Source organism: Bombus terrestris, chromosome 16 (assembly GCF_910591885.1).
Source record: "Bombus terrestris chromosome 16, iyBomTerr1.2, whole genome shotgun sequence".
NCBI classification, from domain to species: Eukaryota; Metazoa; Arthropoda; class Insecta; order Hymenoptera; family Apidae; genus Bombus; species Bombus terrestris.
This window is the reverse complement of record NC_063284.1, coordinates 2,044,177-2,064,050: the sequence shown is the minus strand read 5'-3', so window position 1 is coordinate 2,064,050 and position 19,874 is coordinate 2,044,177. Positions and strand designations below refer to the sequence as shown.

The window sequence follows — 19,874 nt, the reverse complement described above, 5'->3', positions numbered from 1 at the left end:
TACGTAAAATATAAAACATTCTGTAATTATGTTAGTCTGAGATAAACGATGTAGCTTCTTTCTATTTATATACTTACATTATGTTTGTTATTTTTTTTTTTTTTAAAGAATGGATTTCTTTTCAAGTTTGAATTTTAAACAATTCTTTTATAAGAGCGCCATCTTAATAAGAATTTTTAAATTGCCCGTCTTTTGGCGGGCTTTCATCCTCAATCTGTTGGCTCTTCACGTGAATTCAAAAAGTGGATCAACGTAATAATAACTCGACCCATATGACGGCCGGTTATTTAAAGAAAAAACCTCTGATACTCTTTGCGCAATCGAATTTCCTTTTTCCTGTTTTTTGTCGGATATTTGGAGCGTAGAATGCAGCGAGGCAGTGCGTTTGAGTAACAATATGGCGACTTATAGATGGAACTTGAGGAACATAATATGGAACGAAGTAAAAATCGTATTTTTCGTTAAAATTACAAGTTAATAAATTATTTAATAGAAAATTTGAAATAATTGTGGCTTTTATCATTGAAATGAGAGATGATAAAAAGTCTCAGATCTTTTACTTTCCAGCGGAACATTAACAAAAATAAAGCTCGGCTTCGACTTTAATTTAATTCCATATTGAAACTTTTATTTGCGGTATGTAACAGTTTTTTAATTTAATTTGCGATTGAAATTCTGTGTAGTAGCTTTCTTAGAAATTAATTTAAGTTTAGATTTATTTACAAAATTTTCATCTATTGGCAACTATAATCTACCTACTATGTTTCATATGCAGTTACTTATTTATTATAGTATCAAACAGCTAAGTTTAATACGAGTAGCTATTAAAATCGCGGAAAGGAAGCAACACACAGTGAATAAGTAATACGACCAAGAAAGCGGAAGGAGAACTGTCTAGAATTAGTCAGCCTCTCAATCCATCACCACCCACCACAGTCCACGGTGCGCTTCCACCGAAATGGAGCAAATAATACATCAGCAATAAGAGAAACATTATTACAATCTAGTGAAGAATTTTACAAGCAGCAGAATTCCAGCACTTTCAACAAATTAGTTATACTATGTTTGGTTAATTATTATAACACTTTCTAATATCGTAACAGTATGCATAATTTCAGAATTTATGACACACAAATCTTGAAAGTTAGACTACTAAAGAGTTACAATTTATTTCAGTTCACCTAATTCTCAATTTCAAAGTTATTTATAATTTATTCCAATTCACAAGCAGATACACAAGCATACGGTTCACCTATTTCCAAATTCCTAAAGCTCTTTTCCAAGTTTCTAAAGCATCTTTAATCGCCTACGTGATACAAATGCCTGAATCTGCGTCGTGCAAATCGCGAAATCTACTCTACAGAAATTCCAAAATTCCTGACGAATCAGCGAATACGAAACCACGAAAATGCCAACAATTTATAGAAACTCGGATTCACGACCAAGTGCACAAACAAGCAGGTAATCCCATCTCCACTCGCACAAGTTGAAAAACCATCCTAATCTTCCGCCTCTTGCAGCTTCCAGCGCGTAATCACTTGCTGCAACCTCACCTACTCCACTGTAATACAACGACTATATACAAGTTACCGGATCGAATTTACCTAACTCGAACGCATGATTTTTCCAATGTTGTCGCACGTGGAACAACTATCGCGCGTATCGTGGAGGCGCAGCTTGGCAGTGGCGATTTTGGAAATTCTACGTGCAAGTGAATAAGCCGCTAATATTAGATCGTTGAAAACTGCGGAAAGCATGTACTCCTACACTGGTAAACATAGATACATGGACACGTACGTGGCGTCGTCATTTTCGAAACACACGAGGTCTGCACCCGACGTGTTGGACAGTTTCCTCCAAAGCGTGGGCCGTGTTCCCGCCATCTTCGTCCACTATAAGAGGGATCGGCTCTAGGACCAAGCATTTCAGTCCTCTTCGACAAGCACCGCAAAGCACGAGGATGGCTCTCGAACGACAAGTGCGCGCCAAGGTATGAGCTCGAGGATTTTCGTGCATCGTACGTTCGTTTCGTGAAGAATCCGGAAACATTTTGCCTTGTGCGAGATCGTTGCAACTTTATTTCGCTCAGTCGCATCCTGTCAACTCTCTTGTGAATCCATCCATCGTGATGAATATCCCGCTCGTCCCTGCTACCCTTTCCAACAATCCTTGCGTGTGATGCAAATCTTCCAACTCGTACGAGACAAATTTTTTAATTCGCGCGATGCAAATCTCTGGATTTGCGTAAAATCGTTTCACCCAAGTCTATGAATTTGTCTCACGCGAGCTTCTACGTTCCAAAGGGTTGGGCCGAGCTTTGCAGCTCAGAACTGGGCCGAACTGGATATCCGTGTTTTTCATTGGCGATTGAAACAAATCATTGTGAATCTCGTAATCGATATCGGTGACCACAGATGGCAAGATTCACGGGTTTCGATGTTCAAAATTGCTCATTCTTTGGATTTGACAAGTGTTCCCCAGAAAATTCTTTTTCCCTGAAATTTCGAAGGATTTCACGTGGATGGTTTGTCAGTGATCTGTATAAGTATCGAGAAAGAAATGCTTGCGGTATTTATCGGAACTTTTTGGCAATTGTACAGCCGATATATTTTGGGGGGAATTCCCAGTTCGAAGATGATTTACTTTTTAACGATGGTTCGCGAAAACAGTGATTTCACCCGATTGTCTCGTTGCAGATCGCTGCAAAGCGTAACCCAGAGCAGGAAAAGGAGGCCCAAGAATGGATCGAGTCGATCTTGGGCAAGAAATTCCCACCAGGTGAAGCGTTCGAAGATGTCCTCAAGGATGGACAGGTGTTGTGCCATTTGATGAACAAGATCTCCCCTGGATCCGTCTCCAAGATCAATAGCAGCGGTGGTCAATTCAAAATGATGGAAAATATCAACTCGTAAGTCTATTTTGGAAATCACCTAGAAGTTAGAATAAGTTTGAATGTTTGAAGCTGTAAAAACACGTACACCCGAAAATATTTTGCATCTGCTGTAAGTCCCCCTTTCTTTTGAATGATATTGATAAAAATACTAATTTGTATAAATATTCATACTATCAGGTTCCAGAAAGCTTTGAAAGAATACGGCGTGAACGACGTTGACGTGTTCCAAACGGTCGACTTGTGGGAGAAGAAAGACATCGCACAGGTGGTGACGACCCTCTTTGCTCTTGGTCGTACGGTAAGTTTAATGTAAAAACCGGATCAGCGGTATTTAATAGGCGCGTGGCCTGATTATGCCATCGAGTGGATTATTTAGTTTAGTTCCGTGTCATCTACGATCTCTAATTTCCAATCGTCCCAGTGTCTAACTACCGTAACAGAATACAATGTTTTAGCTTGATCTCCGTAATAGCTTTCCGCATTACTTTGATCCTCTGATCATTCCACGAGAGGTTTCGCTAAATTGCGAATAAAATCTTCTCCACAGACGTACAAGCATCCAGAATGGAAAGGACCATATCTGGGACCTAAACCTGCCGAGGAATGCAAACGCGAGTTCACCGAGGAACAATTGCGCGCCGGTGAGACGATGATCGGTCTGCAGGCCGGTTCAAACAAAGGTGCCACCCAATCCGGCCAAAGTATCGGTGCCACCCGCAAGATCCTCTTAGGAAAGTGAATCAACGCGATATCAACAGGTTTAGATTAAAGAAAATTTATACTTTGTATGTACCATGTATATAAATATATATATTATGTATTTATTTTGTATTTTGTAATTAAATAATATATATAATATATATTTGTTATTTAACAAAGAACTGGTTGTATCTATCCTCGCCCTTATTAGGTCATTGCCGCGTGTCGTTTCGTCATTCGAAATTTTCCACGGTTTCTAGAGTATTCTCGAGGCTGGTGTAAAAATACTACAAACGCGACGGTGGTCATTCCGGATCGACGTTAACAGCGTTTTTAAAGCGGTTGCCAGTGTTTTATAGAAACATCAACGTCCAGATCCACGTCTTTTTCGTCTCTGAATAACGCCAATTCCCGAATTATCGCGATTATTTTCGAAACTTCAACTTCACTGGGACCTCGTTCCTCCGAGTCTCTACGCTCGTCCTTGTGTTTGTCGTCACTGGCGCGTTTCAATTTCATTTCGATTCGATCGATGTTGCATCGATCGCGCGAAATAAAAAACAAAAAAAAAAAAAAAAAGGGGGAAAAGAAGGACGAAGGATAAAAATTTTCAGACAACAGGGACCTCGTTCCTCCGAGTGTCTACGTTCGTCCTTGTGTTTGTCGTCACTGACGCTTTTCAATTTCATTTCGATCGATGATTCACATCGATCGATGTTGCATCGATCGCGCGAAATAAAAGATAAGAAGAAAGGGAAAAAGAAGGACGAAGGATAGAAATTTTCAGACAACAGAAATCACAGAGACCTCGTGTTCCAGCATTTCTATTATAGATTCGTTTCTGTGGTCACTGGTGCGTTTAATCGATGATTAAACTCGATCAACGTTAAGCTGAATGAGGAACAACGGTGGAAAAAAGAAACAAAGGGAAGATAGAAGGAATTTTGAGGAATAGTAGAGAAACGAGAGAATTCTGGCAAATCGCGTGACCACATTCTCACAGTATAATTAGAACGCTGGAAATAAAAATACATCGGTGCTCGAAGGTTACGATGATTTACAGAAAGTCTAGACTCTTGTGTTTCCAATAGAAAGGGAAGCAAATAAACGAACGACTGCATTCTATTCGGTTTAAGTCAGAATAATCATGTAGGAGTTTGTTAATGGGCAGAAACAACGAGATTTATTAAACACGACGTATTATCTGTTGAAGCGTAGATGCATCATGTAGTTGGTGGATTTGTAAGAAATTTCTCTGCTGTCATTTCGATTCTGAATGGCTGGTGCCTGTGTACAACGAATGTTTGACAATGTTTGAACCGGTTTCATACATCCGTTGTTCTGGCAAATGTAGCCACAATCTTTGTTTTATAGATACAATTCGACTCAGGCTATCGTATTCGATAAAAACTTTGCTTCTACTCGAGTAGAAGCTAAACTCGTCACGAGTAACTGAATTTTTTAGGAATTTGTGTAGTTTGTATTGGGTTGGCAACTAAGTGATTGCGGGTCTTCTCGTTAGGTGGTAATGAGAAAATCCGCAATCACTTAGTTGCCAACACAACGGTATTGGAAATTAGACATTTCGAGTTTAGGGGATAACTGAAAGCCTCGGATAACGATTTCAGCTATCGCAAAGATTTCGAGTTTCAGACGCGCGAATTTCGAGGATTTTTAACGCGAACATCGAGAAATTCTGCTATTCGGAAGATTTCGAAATATTCGAAATATCGTCAATTTAAAAATCGCGGACGTTTCCCAGTAGAAATTTTAAAGTTCGAGATCTCGTAAAAATGTCTAGTTTGAAATTTGTAAATACAATTTTCGAACCTAAATACCTAGAAACTTTCGTTTCGAAACTGAAAGGTTAGAAGAATCGGTGGATCGCGGACCTAAAATTTATCACGATATTCGTTCGGACAAATCTTCGCTACCAGGACAAATTATTTCCAACTTAATCTCGAAACATCCACGTGTTACGAGAATAATAATAATAATAATAAAAAAAAATGATTTTCTGACGATAAACAACAGGTGGAAGTAAATTGAAATCACAGCGAGACGTGTTGGCTTCCGACTTCGAGACGACACGAAAATAGTGATATTGTAATTAGCATTGTGTATAGCGGTTGTAGACACATCTGCCGCGAGATTCGAGAGTTTGCCACGGCCTTCGACGTAACAGGCCGGTCTAAAATTATTTTCGTTTACTCCAGATGCGCGAATCTACGCCGCACAATTCTGGAAAAGCGGCGAAGGAACGTCTTCCATCATCGTTTCTAATAACCTTTGACAGTCTCGACCATATTGCGTTCAGCGACAGCTTTAACGATTCGATCACGAATAATTAAACGTATCGGTTATGAAATAGGCTATGAAATAGGAGGACTCGAGATTGGCGACATCTATGTATCCGCTGCACTAGACTCTGTGGGTATAGCGGTGTTATTTACAGAATGAAAAATTATTGTTTACTGCCAACTATAAACGTTTGGAAATCTGTCGCATAATTCGTTTCTCTGGTAAAAGTCGTGGTGTGTTTTTCATTTTCTAAACGGTAGACGAAGAACGATTTGGTGTCTTTGGTGGTGAAGTTCTACGTATTAATTTTACAGGACTTCTCGAACGATAGAAATTAATTAGAACTTAATCTTTAGCTTAGAATGCGAAATTTGAAATTTGAAAAAGCCCGCGCGCGCTAGTCGACTTGTATTATAAAAATGTATACAGCATTCCTCGCAAGCGCAACTTAATTATTCTTCGCTATGGTTTAGGTTAGAATCACGAATTTTAGAGTAGACAGATTGCAGAAAATTTGACGCAGAAAATATTTCGTTTGAAAGAATTTTTTAGATTTGGTGTCGTATAGAATTCTATAGAGGATTCTCTGCAAGGAGATTTTCTTTGGTTGTGGCTTAGGTTAGGTTTTGAAATTTCGTTGTAAGAGATTCCACAAATTTTAAAACCATCATTTATTGGTCCCTCATTTAGACGAATTTTTAGGTTTCGGCATTCTTAAAAATTGTATAGAGCATTCTTCTTGGAAGGGGAATTTCATTTCCTTTGGCCAGTTTTTGGTTGAAATTATAAAAGTTCAGGATAAAGGATTCCAGAAGATTCAAAATTAAAAGCTCTTGATTTAAAATTCAGAATCTAATTTTAGATCGATTGACGGGGGATGGCTGTTGGAATTGAATTGGAATTTTGGAGGCGGGAAAATGTAATATTCTGGTGAATTATGTAGACAAATTGACGTGGATAAGTATAATAAATCTTATGGATAAAGATAGGAATCGTATCATGGTTAGGTGCGAATGTAATCACATGTATTTATAACAGGCACCTTTAAAGGACTTTCATTTAGTCCATATGTTGCATTTCTAAATTTAAATTGTAAAATCATAAAGAGGAAATAAAAGAAAAAAAAAATAAAAAATGATGTACAACATTTTAAATAAGAAATAAAACAAGTTGACGTAGTCTTATTTTATCTTAGCATGCCCCTCTACTTGTTTATCATATTATTATTATTACTATTAATACAGTTATATGCAAGAAGCGTATTTTTCCACAAGTAAACAACTTTAGTTGCCATAATCCTGATTGTCGTCATAGATTCTAGCATCATAGAAAATTTGGAAACTGTTTTCTCCTGTAAAATAATTTTTTCATTAAAAATTAATTTTGTGTAAAAACCTAATCTTTATAATTACATGCAACAGGAAAAAGACGACGAATATTGCTTTTTGTGCAAAACATTAGGCGAATATCAATAGTATAAAATTAAATTAGTAATTTAATTGGAGAGTATGTTTAATTGCAATGGTAATATTATGTTTACCATCGTATGGTCTACGAAAGTGTTTACATTCGTTTCAAGAAGATGGCACTACGAGGTGGATAGCGGAGTTGGGAAAATATCGTAGTTCAGGCGTAATTGCAAGTAGATGACTTTACATCAACCATAGTGTATTTTATATTCTGATATTGAAATTAAAACAATAAAAAGCATTTCCGGATAAAAAGTACAAAGACGAATGACTTGAAACGACTTGTGTTTGCAAAAATTGTATCTTTTAATTGTTCTGTATTTAAAAATTTTTATTTTTTGATTACAAAGATACTGAAACTAATAATTGCTGAAATATTTTTCCAAATAAACTGTACAGCAAAGAATTAACCACCGAACAACACATTTTAAAAAATTCTACCTTCTCGATTAAAAAAAGAGATAAGCGCTACTGGCGGTAGTACAGTAGTAGTATTTATTGCACCATCCGTACATTTCAATGTTTTCGGGTGTAGCACATAGACATAGACGCTAGTAATTTTCAATTATTAATTTTATTAATTGATAATCCAGGTTTGGAAAAGAAATCTAAATTAAATTAACCTGGCATTCTGATTCAGTTGGCCTCCATATTGAAAAAAAAAGAAACGGAAGGGATCTACAAATGGCGCGGTTTTACTTTCAGATATCAAGACACCGTCTTAAATCTTTCATCTTTGAAACGCATCTCATTTCCTGGAACGATATACAAACACGAGAACGTTTCAAACGTTCCTGAACGTTTCAAGTGGTATGCACGAAGTTGACAGGAGAGGGTAAACAGGTTTGATTGAAAAATGGCCAACTAACCTCGAAATGAGATTGTCGCGACTTGTAACTTTTTCTTGGTGGTGAACGTGAAATAAAATGAAACGAAGTTGAGCAGGGTAGGAAACTTGGACTCAGGAATAGACATGATCGAGGTAGTCGTTCTCATTTCTTACATACTTGGCGTGAGAAGCAACTGTGCCTTTTGATATGGCGCCAGCCATAGTCGTAGCATCCGGCACCAGGATTTAATTTAAAACCCTTTCCTACCGGTATTCTTCAAGATGCAGAGAGTTAATTTGAGTGATTTCGTATTAAATTTCTACAACTCGTCTCTTACTAAATTTCCCAATTTACAAATCTTGGCACCGATTGGTTACGCGATGCACGATTTAAATATTGTAGTGATCTAAGGAGATTGTAAACAATGTACGAACAATATATTTAGCTACTACGTTTAAATAAAACGATGCGAGGGTGAGACGATTTTGGATGCTGTCGAAAAAAATTGTTGGAAATTTTAATCAGTTGGATGTCGTTTAATTCCATCAGGAGAGGAAAATTTCTCCTCGATCACAACAGAGTTATTGCGAAAAATCTAGATCGTCAAATTTGAAAATTTGAACTTTTAGATTCGTACTTTTGAAAATTCGAAATTTCCTGCACCTTAATTTGAAAATTTGAAAGTTTGATAATTTGAAAATTTGAAAGTTTGAAATTTGAAAATTTGAAAATTTGATAATTTGAAAATTTGAAAATTTGAAAGTTTGATAATTTGAAAATTTGAAAGTTTGATAATTTGAAAATTTGAAAGTTTGAAATTTGAAAATTTGAAAATTTGATAATTTGAAAATTTGAAAGTTTGATAACTTGAAAATTTGAAAATTTGAAAGTTTGATAATTTGAAAATTTGAAAGTTTGATAATTTGAAAATTTGAAAGTTTGATAATTTGAAATTTGGATTAAAATTTGAGAACTGGAATTTTTCGATTTAGAGTTTGAAAATTTGAGTACAATATTTATGTTTAAAAATAACGTATTATCGCTTATCGAGATGTTTAACTCTCGCGTTATTGATTCAAAGTTACTTTAAAATAATGGTTGCTGTAGTCGAGGTTTTTGACGTACAAGATAGTGGTTAACGAGGATCGCCTCGCTCGTTTTTCATGCCAACTATGGTGCATTATTCCTGAATTCATGTTACACCGCGTATGCAATTCCTGGCATTTGTAGGACGTTTAGAAACTGCATATGACATTCGAATCTCTCGGATGACATATTCATATTTCAGCAGGCGAAATGGCGGGCCAACTTCTCGGTTTCTTTGTTTCTCGAAATTTCTTTGAATCGGAACTACGTTCTAGTTTCGACAAATCACAATATAAACTTGCTTGATATTAGTAAACAAATGGCTACAGTACTCTCCAAAATTGAAAAATCCCAAAAGTCCATGGTTAAAAATGCATCTTCCAAGGAGCCAAATATTCTTAATTCTAAAATCATAAAGACTTTGTTTGTATAACAGAAACCTAACCTCAATCTAATCTGTCACTGATATTAATTAAGATTGGCTCTAAAAACATTGCGATAGCCTTAAAAGTTCTGAAACTCTAACTCCAAATATTAAAAAATCATTTCCGAGAAACAATCCTATATTTCCAGCAAAGTCAAGCCCACACAACCGAGATCACGGTGTTATTTCGTCACGCGACCGCGGCTTGCGTAACGCGTTCGCGAGAGTGTCCAGAGTGATTCGCGTGCGACCGAGTCATTATGTCACTCTAATGTAACAAGTGAGCGGACTTGGAATTGGCAGCCAGAGGGGGGAATTATTAAATCGGCTATGCAGAGGAGTCGAGGTGGTATATTTCAGCTTAGGTTACCTTGAAAAATATTTGTCAGCGTGAGCCCGTGCGTTCGCGCGCGCGTTGTTACGGCTACGTGAAAAACTGGGCCGGCTGCCTAACTTCTAGTCTGCCTTTCTATTATCGGATCCCTATCAGATATCATCATTATTGAGGAAACTTTATTGGCCACCGAAATATCCGCGGCCGCGAAATAAATTGTCGCACGTGCGACAAGGGCCGACTAATCTGTTTTGTCACGTTTAACGAATGCGTTAATGAGCGATTAACGAGCGGCGAGTCGGTTGAGGAATCGACCCAAGACGTTAAGAGATTAACACAGAGATTTGTGTTGTGTCTTTGATTAGGATAGATTACTGAACGTGAATGGAGGTTAGGAATAAAAGTATGTTAAGATAGACTTTAAACGTTCCTTTGTAAAAATTCTTGACATACTTTTATTTACTAGTTACTATTATTTACTTTGTTTTACTATTATTTTTTTTTTTTGCGTTGAATCAGGGATTATGACGAGGTTAGGTTAGATTCGGATTACAAAAGTTTCGGATAAAGACTCATTGAAGATGTTATATTGGGTCTGGGTTGGGTCTAGATTGGGAGAAAAAGTAGGTTAAGTTAGATATTAAATGGTGCTTTCTGGAGAATTTCATTAAATAGGAATCATGATGTGGTTAAGTTAGGTTAGGATTAAAAATGTTCGGGAATAATTTTTATCGGAAATATCACATTGGAGTAGATTTGGGCTAACGAAAAGGGCGAGAGAATATCTTTCTTTATATCCTAACGGTCAATAATTAATATTTCCAAAATAGAGTATCATTTAATAGAACATGGCTACATCAATTCGAATTAACGATTCATATGTGAAACCGAGCGATTAATTCGGCGAACGTTACATCGCAAAAGCTGATCAACAATGGCAGGTAATTAAGCTAGATGTTCGACGTGTGGCGGCCACAACAAAGTGTGCGAAATTGCATCAAAATTAGGATGCTGACTGTGTCATTGGAAAATGGAATTGAAGATTATCCAAGTAATATTGGCAGAGTAGTTTCTAGTGAATAATGAATCTCTATATTTAACTACGTACGAGTAAGCGCGTAAACATAAGAATTAGAGCTTTCTTTGGTGACAATTATCTCGGCAAATAATGCGTCATCTTTTTCCTTTCAAGGAAGTACTGAGACGTATAAAATGATTAATATTATGGAAATTACAGTAACGGTTTAGTGGCACATTGCAGCCAAATTTCTTACATAAATTCTCCAGCACGATAAATTCGATCAGCCAAAATTCGATGGCGAATGGGTCGCATATTTCACTGTGATTGATAGGCAACGGGCTAGCGGAAACTGCGTCGTAAATCTTCCAATAATTAACTCCCGTGAGCTGTACCAGATTTCTTGTCGCCCTGCAAAGTGTTTCCTCGATTCCGTCCTTTTTTTTTGTCGTAACTATTACATCGAATTTCTGGATTCCTAGATTTTTGACGAATTAAATAATAATAATTTTGATTTCGTTAATTGACACTGAGACAATTTTTTAAAGGTATTCTGACAAAATCTGAAGATTTCTATTTGTTGGAATATACTAGATTAAAGTATTTATTCTAGGAATTTCAAGTATTTTCATATGACATTGTTGCAGCGAACAAACAGGAAGAAAGCGAGATCTTAAGGATTTAAGAAAATTGTTTACGTGGAATGCACGAGAATACTGTGGCCAACTATCTTGTTCTAGCCAAGATAGAGTTAGTGAATCACCAGTTTGCGAAATGTATAATTCGTCACTAATCATTGTGTCTCGATTCTACTTTTAACAACCGCGAAGTAACTCTTCGCCTTCGCAGACTCTTGGGTGTTTGAAACTGTGCATCTACTTTAAACTTATCTCGAGTTACTATTATTATAGTTATTCGAACCTAATCTATATCCACCTCTGTTCAAACTTACGCAAATCTACCTTAAATCTAACTCAAACTTTTGCCAAATTTTGCGTATATGTGCAAAATTCATATACCTAGTTCAAACCTAGTTCAAACTTGATCAAACCACATTCAAACGTGACCATGGTGGAAATTTTCATTTTAAATGAAACTCAAACTTGATGAAACCTAACCCAAATTTTATTCAAACCTAGTTCAAACTTGATCAAACCACATTCAAACATGACAATGGTGGAAGTTTTCATTTTAAATGAAACCCAAACTTGGTGAAACCTAGTCCAAATTTAATTCAAACCTGATCAAACCAAATTCAAACGTAGTCACAGTTGTACTTGTGTTAAACGTATAACCTAAAGCTACAATGTTGCAAGAACCGAAATAATATTTGTATTCATTTAAAACGGAAGTAATCATTAAATCCACTTAATTATTAATCCACTGTTAGAGTAGCATATCTTATAATGAAAATTCCTTGTGATCAATCTCTTTCAATGAGAGCTATTGTGTTTGTGCCAAACTGCAACATTTTGTAAGTAGGTCGTTCACTTGAGTAAAGCCATGACATTAATCAGGATACTACGTTTGTAAAACTGTAAACTATGAGACAAATTTCTTACAAATCTCTATCAAATTAAAAAAATCCTATTAAGGTTACCAAATTAAAAAAGAAAAAAAAATGATCATAATTTTGTTCCAAACTAAACATTGAAATGAACAATAGGTATCATGATTCAAGATCCAACAAAACATTACATCAGTGGTACGTCATATTACATTTTTATTATCCCAAAAAAAAGAAAGAAAAGAAAAAATGAATAGAAACAAAGAGATACAAACACAGAAATAAAAATGTTCAGCCTGATCAATGGAATATTTCTACTTATTCAATAAATTGGATAAATTTTGAACCGAAATTCAGTTATACCGATCTATTTGAGCTTAACGTGGCTCTAAAACGAATATAATCCTCAATTTATTTCGGACAAAGTATATCCAAACGACGAAAACTTTAAAATGACTGCCGGAGTTAAGTTATAATAAACTTGAACTTCGTTTAGGAACAACATTATGGCCGGACTAAATTTAGACTGGACCAAGGATTATTGGAAAAAATACCCTAAGTACTCGAGATTTACATCGAGAACCTCCTGTCAGACTTTATTTACCTCTAATTCCGATCCAACCCTGACCTAACCACGACCGGACCAAGGACTATTGCAAAAGATAGTCTAGATTAAATGCAGGCTTAACTTAGACCCGGCACGAGGCTAACTTATACTGGAATCCAATCATGGTGAATCCCGAATTCAGAGTATAGATTGATAATTTGGTTCACTGTGGATATAAGTTAAGATGTACTAAGTTGGAACTTAGTACGTGAAAGACAGCTACTTAAGACAGATACTTAAACCCGGCACGACACTAACTTAGATTGGAGCCCAATCTTAGTGAACTCATAGCTCGAATAAGTTAGGGAATTTGGTTCATCGTGGATATAAGTTAAGGAATATCAAGTTTGGAATTTTAAATCGGGCTCTAGTTATCAAAATTATGTTATGATAAATTTAAATTGTCAAACTTAATCCAAATTACGAATAAACTAATCCAAAACGAATCCTAACCTCCATTCAGATTGATGTAAATCTAACCTTAGCAAGTTGGACTCAATTTCGATGTAATTTACAGTGCGAGAGACGTTTCAAACTTAACATAACTTATCTTTAACCCAACACACTCAGAAAAGAATCATAATTCATATCCCTAAATAACTAAAGTCTCATTAAACTTAAATGTAGATCCAAAAATCAAATTATCAAATGCAAAGAAACTTTGTAAAGAAAAATTAATCCTTGCCACCATTGTTTCTCAATCCTACCAACATAATAGGCTATCTTAGAGAATTCATAACCAAACCAGGCATCCCAAAAATCAGTGGAAGTCTCTTGTGCAATGAAGACCACTAGCAATTATTTTTTCTCTGCAGTCAGTTCCCCTACCCAGTCAGTTTTACCCCTTCGTCTTCTTCCTTCGATTCCGTTCTCCTCTGTTCAGGCTGAGTCATCGTGCGTGCAAGTGTCTCGAGGGCGTCTGCTAAGTCACATGCTAAATTTGGTTACCTTACCAACGGGATTGTATTACGCGCGTGGGCTTATTCTAATATTTCGGATGGCCGCGATGGCAACTAGGCCGTCCTCTTTCTATACTTATATCTGCTTTCCTGAGTTTCGTGTTCTGAACCAGTTGTGATAACGAGGAAGTAAGTCCTACAAACTCGCCATCCAAAGAACCGACGTTCTTATTTCTCAAGAAATCCCCATGAACTTCGCATCGTCGGGGCATTAACGCTTTGAAAAGAATCCAAGATTTAGGGAAAGTGTGCCGATTATTCTTTTTATTTATATCGCTTCGTGTTTGTAAACACGCGGTATTTTTACATGGTTTCTACTTTATCTGCTGGGAGATAAATGGGCCTGCGAGGTCTGGTCGCGATTTCGCGTGGAAAAATGAATCTTTGGTTAGAGAAACGCGTAGAAGTCGAAGGGCAATTGTGCAAATGAGAGATGTCAGTGTTTTCTTAGGTTTAGAGGTTGGTACGATAATGGAGTATTTTGTGGTAGGTTTCTTACGGGCTTATTAAAGAATTAAGGTTGGCTTTAAGGGAAAGCTTATGTCCAAATTGATATACCAAGTTTAGTTTAAACACAGTTAAACCAAGTTAAACGTAGCCAAAGATCAGCATTTTTCTAGGTTTATATAACGATTGGGTAACGTAGAAAATTTTGTTTCGTAATTTTCCTTGGATTACGAAAGAAAATAAGGTTAGATTGGAAGAGAAATGGCGCAGGTTTCTATGAACTAGGGAACTGAATGGATGATATTCGAGGGATGGGCTCGAAGTCAGCTCTTCCGTGATCATGTAACACCCGCAGTGGGACGGAAATAATTTCAGCCTGTGAAGAGGAGCGAAGGAGAGAGACGGTCAAGTGGAACAAGTCAAGAATTTCTGCATTATGTGCACTGGCTCAATTTAATAGCTGCTAATGGGGCCCTTTCTGATGTTGTGCAAAATCTCTCCTGTTATCGGCCGAGTTTCATCGCCTGAAGAGATTTGCTTCGAACAGCGATAACAGTTTAACTTTGACTTCACCCATTACTCGATGTACTATGAAAATTTATTGCAGAAGTTTTTAGGTTATATCTTTTCGAAAAAAATTCTTTCAGGACAACTACAAATTAGCGTATTACGCTATGTTATTCGTTTAAAGCGAAAATAACGGAGAATTTGATTATTAATTAATTAAACAAACAACAAACTAACAAAACTAATAAAATAATAAAAATAGCAATACCGAAAAGAGATTCATCCATGGAAATTATTAGGAATCGAGTATTTTAATACATTATGCTGTATGATTACCTACTTGATTTTTCTAAGCTTTTTATCGAACATCTCATGAATTTTCCTTGCAGTCGCGTTGCATAATGGATACACGACGAGATCGTTGCACCTCTCGGTTAAATATATATAAAGCGAGCACTTTTCGTGTAGCGATGAATTTTTAAGCACTTCCTCTTTGCTGTGGTTTCCGCTATTTTTGACGCGATTGAACGGACATCCATTCTCAGGCGCATAATCGAATTTCGTTGTCAATCAGCGAGACAACGCTCCGCGGTGACGTGTCACGTGTCTCCGGACAACGTTCTAATTATATACGTGTACTTATACATTTTTTATTGTCCACGCGTTAAAATAGCAACGGAAAACGTTAGGGTTGAATGTTTCATAAGGGATCACCCGTGATATATCTAAATGGTCGTGTGGTTTTCTTCCTAAGAGAATAAAAAATTAAAAAAAAAAAAAAATACTTAGAAAGATAAAATCCAATTGAAAGAAACGAAAAAGAAGCGAGATCATAAACTGGTCTAAGTAAAAATTATGACTCAACTTTCTATCTAAAATAAAATACTACGGTTTATTTCTAATTCGAAAATCGTGATGGCGAATTTTCCATCGCGTATTTTTGCTTAATTACCTATTTATTTAACAAATATTTAAACTCGAGCAAAATCATAAATGCAATTCAAGCGAAGAATAAATCTTTAACTCCTCATCCTTCTGGCAATATCAAAAATATCTTGAGTCGTTTACAAAAAAAAAAAAAAAATATTTTTCCTGTCACTTCTTCGACTTTGGCAAATATTATTCTTGTCTTCAATTATCGAGCAATAGAACATCATCGGAACATCGATCGAACATCAGAAAAATCTAGGAAAATTCGACGTTTATGCTTATCATTCTCGATGTTCATATCGAAAGGATGAAATTTATAATTTTGGTGTCTCGTACGATGAAATGACGAACAAGGTCGAAACTATAGGAGGAAGGCTAGTTGGACTTTTATTTCGGCGCGAAAATGGGCTAGTGGTGGCTAAGGATCGAATTGCGTTTTTCTTTCATTTGGTTAGGGGCGGTCTTTCCGAAAAGCTGGTCGGTAACGAGCAGCGAGCAAAATCGAGTGAGAGCCACGTACACATCCACTGTGGCAACACACTCATCCACTATTAATAGTATCTTGCTCAAATTTCTATTTTTAGAAAGACTTATATGCGTGCACGTGGCTTTATGTAAAAAGCTCGCCGAGTATATGATCGCACCGCGGTTACGCCCACGCAAGCTCAGCATTCAGGAAGCCATTGTGCTGGACTCTTTTCGTCCAACTGTCTCAGCCCTTGGAATTTCTCCTCCTCAAAATTTATATAATTATTCACTCTTAATGTATTCACTTATTTGTCTGGAAGCTTTCTTTTAAGATTTATCGTTTGAGCTGGTTGCTTCATACTTTGATGTTGCTTCTTGAAAGTTCTCCTCTTCAGGATTAATTTAAATTCAGATCTCTATATGGAATTTGTATTATTATTATTAGTATCAATACCATCTAATGACAAAATCCTCAATCACTTAGTTGCCAACCCAATGGACTGTGGATTTTTAAGTAAATTTGTATCTTTACGAACAGGTGTAAAGGAGTGGAACCAAAGTAGAATTTTGTATCCGTATCATTTGAAATAATACGACAGCTACTTCGCTTTTGATATTTTGAGCATGATTCTCGATATTTTCGTACAGTATATGAACTTTGTACACTTCTGCATATTGAAATTTTTTATAAATGTGTAGTTATCAAGCTTCTCTTGAAACGTCATTTTTCTTCTCTATTCCAAGTGGCTAGTTAGTTCTTCCATGTTGTCCTATACTGACTGTGTGTTGGATTTTCTTCCTTCAATTGGAATTTCTTGGTCTTAAGATTTTTCTGAATTATAGTCTCTTAATATATGTAGTTACTTCTTTGAAAGATTTCTTCGTTTTCATTCTAGAATAAAAATTATAATTAATGATACGATGATAGAGGAGAAAGTTTACTTTTGGAGGAAAGAGTTGGGGGAAAGATTTTGTTAAAAATTGAACTAGTGCCAATTCGACTGGTGTTAATTTAAAAATTATGGTATCGCATTGCTGTAATTCGCGAATGCCATTAGGGCCCGGGAATTAGTCCAAAACGTATGAGTAATAAATTTATTTTGGTATTTCTCTCGCTGGTTCATCGCTCAGAAAACATATTTTCCTGTGTAGCACAATGTAAACGAATACCAAAATACGTGGCGCATTGTCATCAACATGATTCAGACCGTTATTGACAAATTTTTAGCTCCTTATTCAAACACTCCTAAATTTTCATCCAAAATTATACCCATCAAACTTTCAATCAGATTAAAAGAGTATACCAATTTTAAGAAATAGCGATCAACAGTCAAGCTAAGTTTGATGAAGTTTGATACGGTTTGAAGTAAACCAATTCAAGTTTGAGCTAAGTAAAAAAATATGGAAGCATGATTCAAACGCTGCATTTTGAAAAAGCTAGCGAATCATCAACTGAAATAAACCAAAGCTAACAATATCATGACAAATAGCTTGGTTTAATTTAGTTTGGACTTAGGTTTGATATCAAATTTTCAACATCTGAAAAACATTCTTGACAATAAATGTAGAAAAGTAAAAAGTTGATGTAGACGAAATTGAAATATTATTAAACAATTCCAACGATATTACGACGACTAGCTTAATTCAGGTTTGATTATGTTTGAATAAAAATCGAGATTAAGTTTAAACGACGTAAACTTGAATATTTAGAAAAAAAATAATAAGATGGAATAGATTTAGATGAAAGTGAAATGAACCAACTCTAACAACATGATAAATAATAGTGCTAATTTATGTTTGATTAAGTTTGAGCCACATAAAAATTGTAATATTTATAAAGGCGTTAATAAAACAAACAGAGTGGATTTAAAGATTGAACGAGAAAGATCCTTGAACCTCCTCCAAGGCCTGTATTTCACGTTCCATGAAATAAAATCTCGCTTAGAGAGTTCTCAGGTTTCTCTGAAATTTCTTACAGGCTTCGACTTTCATTGCTCTCTCGGCTCGTTTATAGATATATTCTCGCTGCGTTCCGGTTTCTTTCTAAAAATCCACGCCGTTACTACGGTGTTACAAAATCGTGGCCCATCTTCTTGTATATTTCTCTAACGTTCCCGTGGCGAATATCTCTCTTTCTCCTGCCGTAAATATTACGTTTCCGAAGTATGCCGATTGTTATCTCAATGTTTGCAGCATCTTTTACACACCATCTATCGTTAGACACCAAATTATTCCTAGCAAAATGGATATTTGCAGAAAAAGATGGTTCTTTAAAGAAAAAGGAATTTGTTCTTTTTTTTTGTCATTTGTATTACAACTTTTTCAATGTAACTGACCTAGATTTTAGTTAGAGACGATGATCCTAGCGAGGATCAGGTACAAAGAGCAAGATTGTTCGAAATATGTGTTTCTTTCATATCGTTTGTTCATATAAAATTCTTTTACATTGTTCTTCTTCGTATAGCATCAAGTTTCGTCTTAATTTCCTTATTAATACTTTCTTGTCAGATTACAATATAAATAGTCATAGAATAAGATCTATTAGACTACTTATCAGGCGGTAACAGAAGCAGCCATGAAACAAGAGTTCTACTACCTCACATCCAATTTTCTTACGATTCATTGATAGAAGCGACATTGATGACATTAATAATCTCAACTTGTCAAAAGTTGCACAGCAATAAGCAGCAATAGACTAATGTCCAATATCCTCTACCAACTCCCATATCTCTTAATTACGTCAATTTCCTGAAAATTCGCACTAACATCTCCAGTTTGTGAAATATTTAACGACGCAAATCAGCCACACCAAACATCATGTAAATTGGATTCTAAAATTCCAAACATGTCCTGATCGTCGCAACTTCTTCCAAACCCCATTATCCTCTACAAGAAACATACCGATATGAGCAGTAGCGAGAACCAACGTTACTCGATTATATCCAAAAAGCAAAATTCTACTGCAACTGAATACTCACAATTTGTGGAACATTCCATAGCAAAAAGGAGCTACAGTCATGTAACCATGTAACTTGGACTCTATGTGTCATTTAAAGATGCAAAGCTGCACAGAATTCTCGCAACGTGCAAAATCGTATAAAACATGGAAATAAAACAAATAGGGGCTGATGTGCTGTTCCTCCGATTGTGTCTACAAAGATAGAAATTCAGATAAATATATACGATCGTTTGGAATTCTTATGGAATCAAGCGACAGAGAGTCAGGATAAGATGCGAGGAAAAGAAAAGCGAGTTAACGAGTAGCGGCCGTTTCGGTATCCCAAAGTATAGTGTAACACCCCCGCTAGATGGAAGGCGGCTAGTGTAACTCCCTCTTGCCGCCGCGACGCTGTCGTCAACAGCACTGACGTTCCGATGCACACGTGCCGTGTGCA

General features: G+C 36.2%; 1 protein-coding gene and 1 long non-coding RNA gene across 4 annotated transcripts; one reads left to right on the top strand and one right to left on the bottom strand.

Moving 5' to 3' along the window:
- Positions 1-1,831: 1,831 nt before the first annotated feature.
- Positions 1,832-3,774, top strand: LOC100646044 (muscle-specific protein 20). The gene is made up of 4 exons (XM_012317558.3): positions 1,832-1,990; positions 2,697-2,908; positions 3,071-3,191; positions 3,441-3,774. The coding sequence occupies exons 1-4, from the start codon at positions 1,961-1,963 to the stop codon at positions 3,630-3,632; spliced, it is 555 nt and encodes a 184-aa protein (XP_012172948.1). The 5' UTR covers positions 1,832-1,960; the 3' UTR covers positions 3,633-3,774.
- A 10,588-nt stretch (positions 3,775-14,362) lies between these two features.
- LOC110120005 lies at positions 14,363-19,776 on the bottom strand. Of its 3 annotated transcripts, none has more exons than XR_002308541.2 (3): positions 19,458-19,776; positions 18,456-19,365; positions 14,363-17,371 (listed from the first exon to the last, which is right to left on the bottom strand). It is a non-coding gene; the product is annotated as an uncharacterized LOC110120005 (long non-coding RNA). The 3 variants fall into 3 exon arrangements; XR_002308542.2 differs by having other exon boundaries at positions 14,363-18,689; positions 18,816-19,365; XR_007226892.1 differs by having other exon boundaries at positions 14,363-19,365.
- Positions 19,777-19,874: the final 98 nt, after the last annotated feature.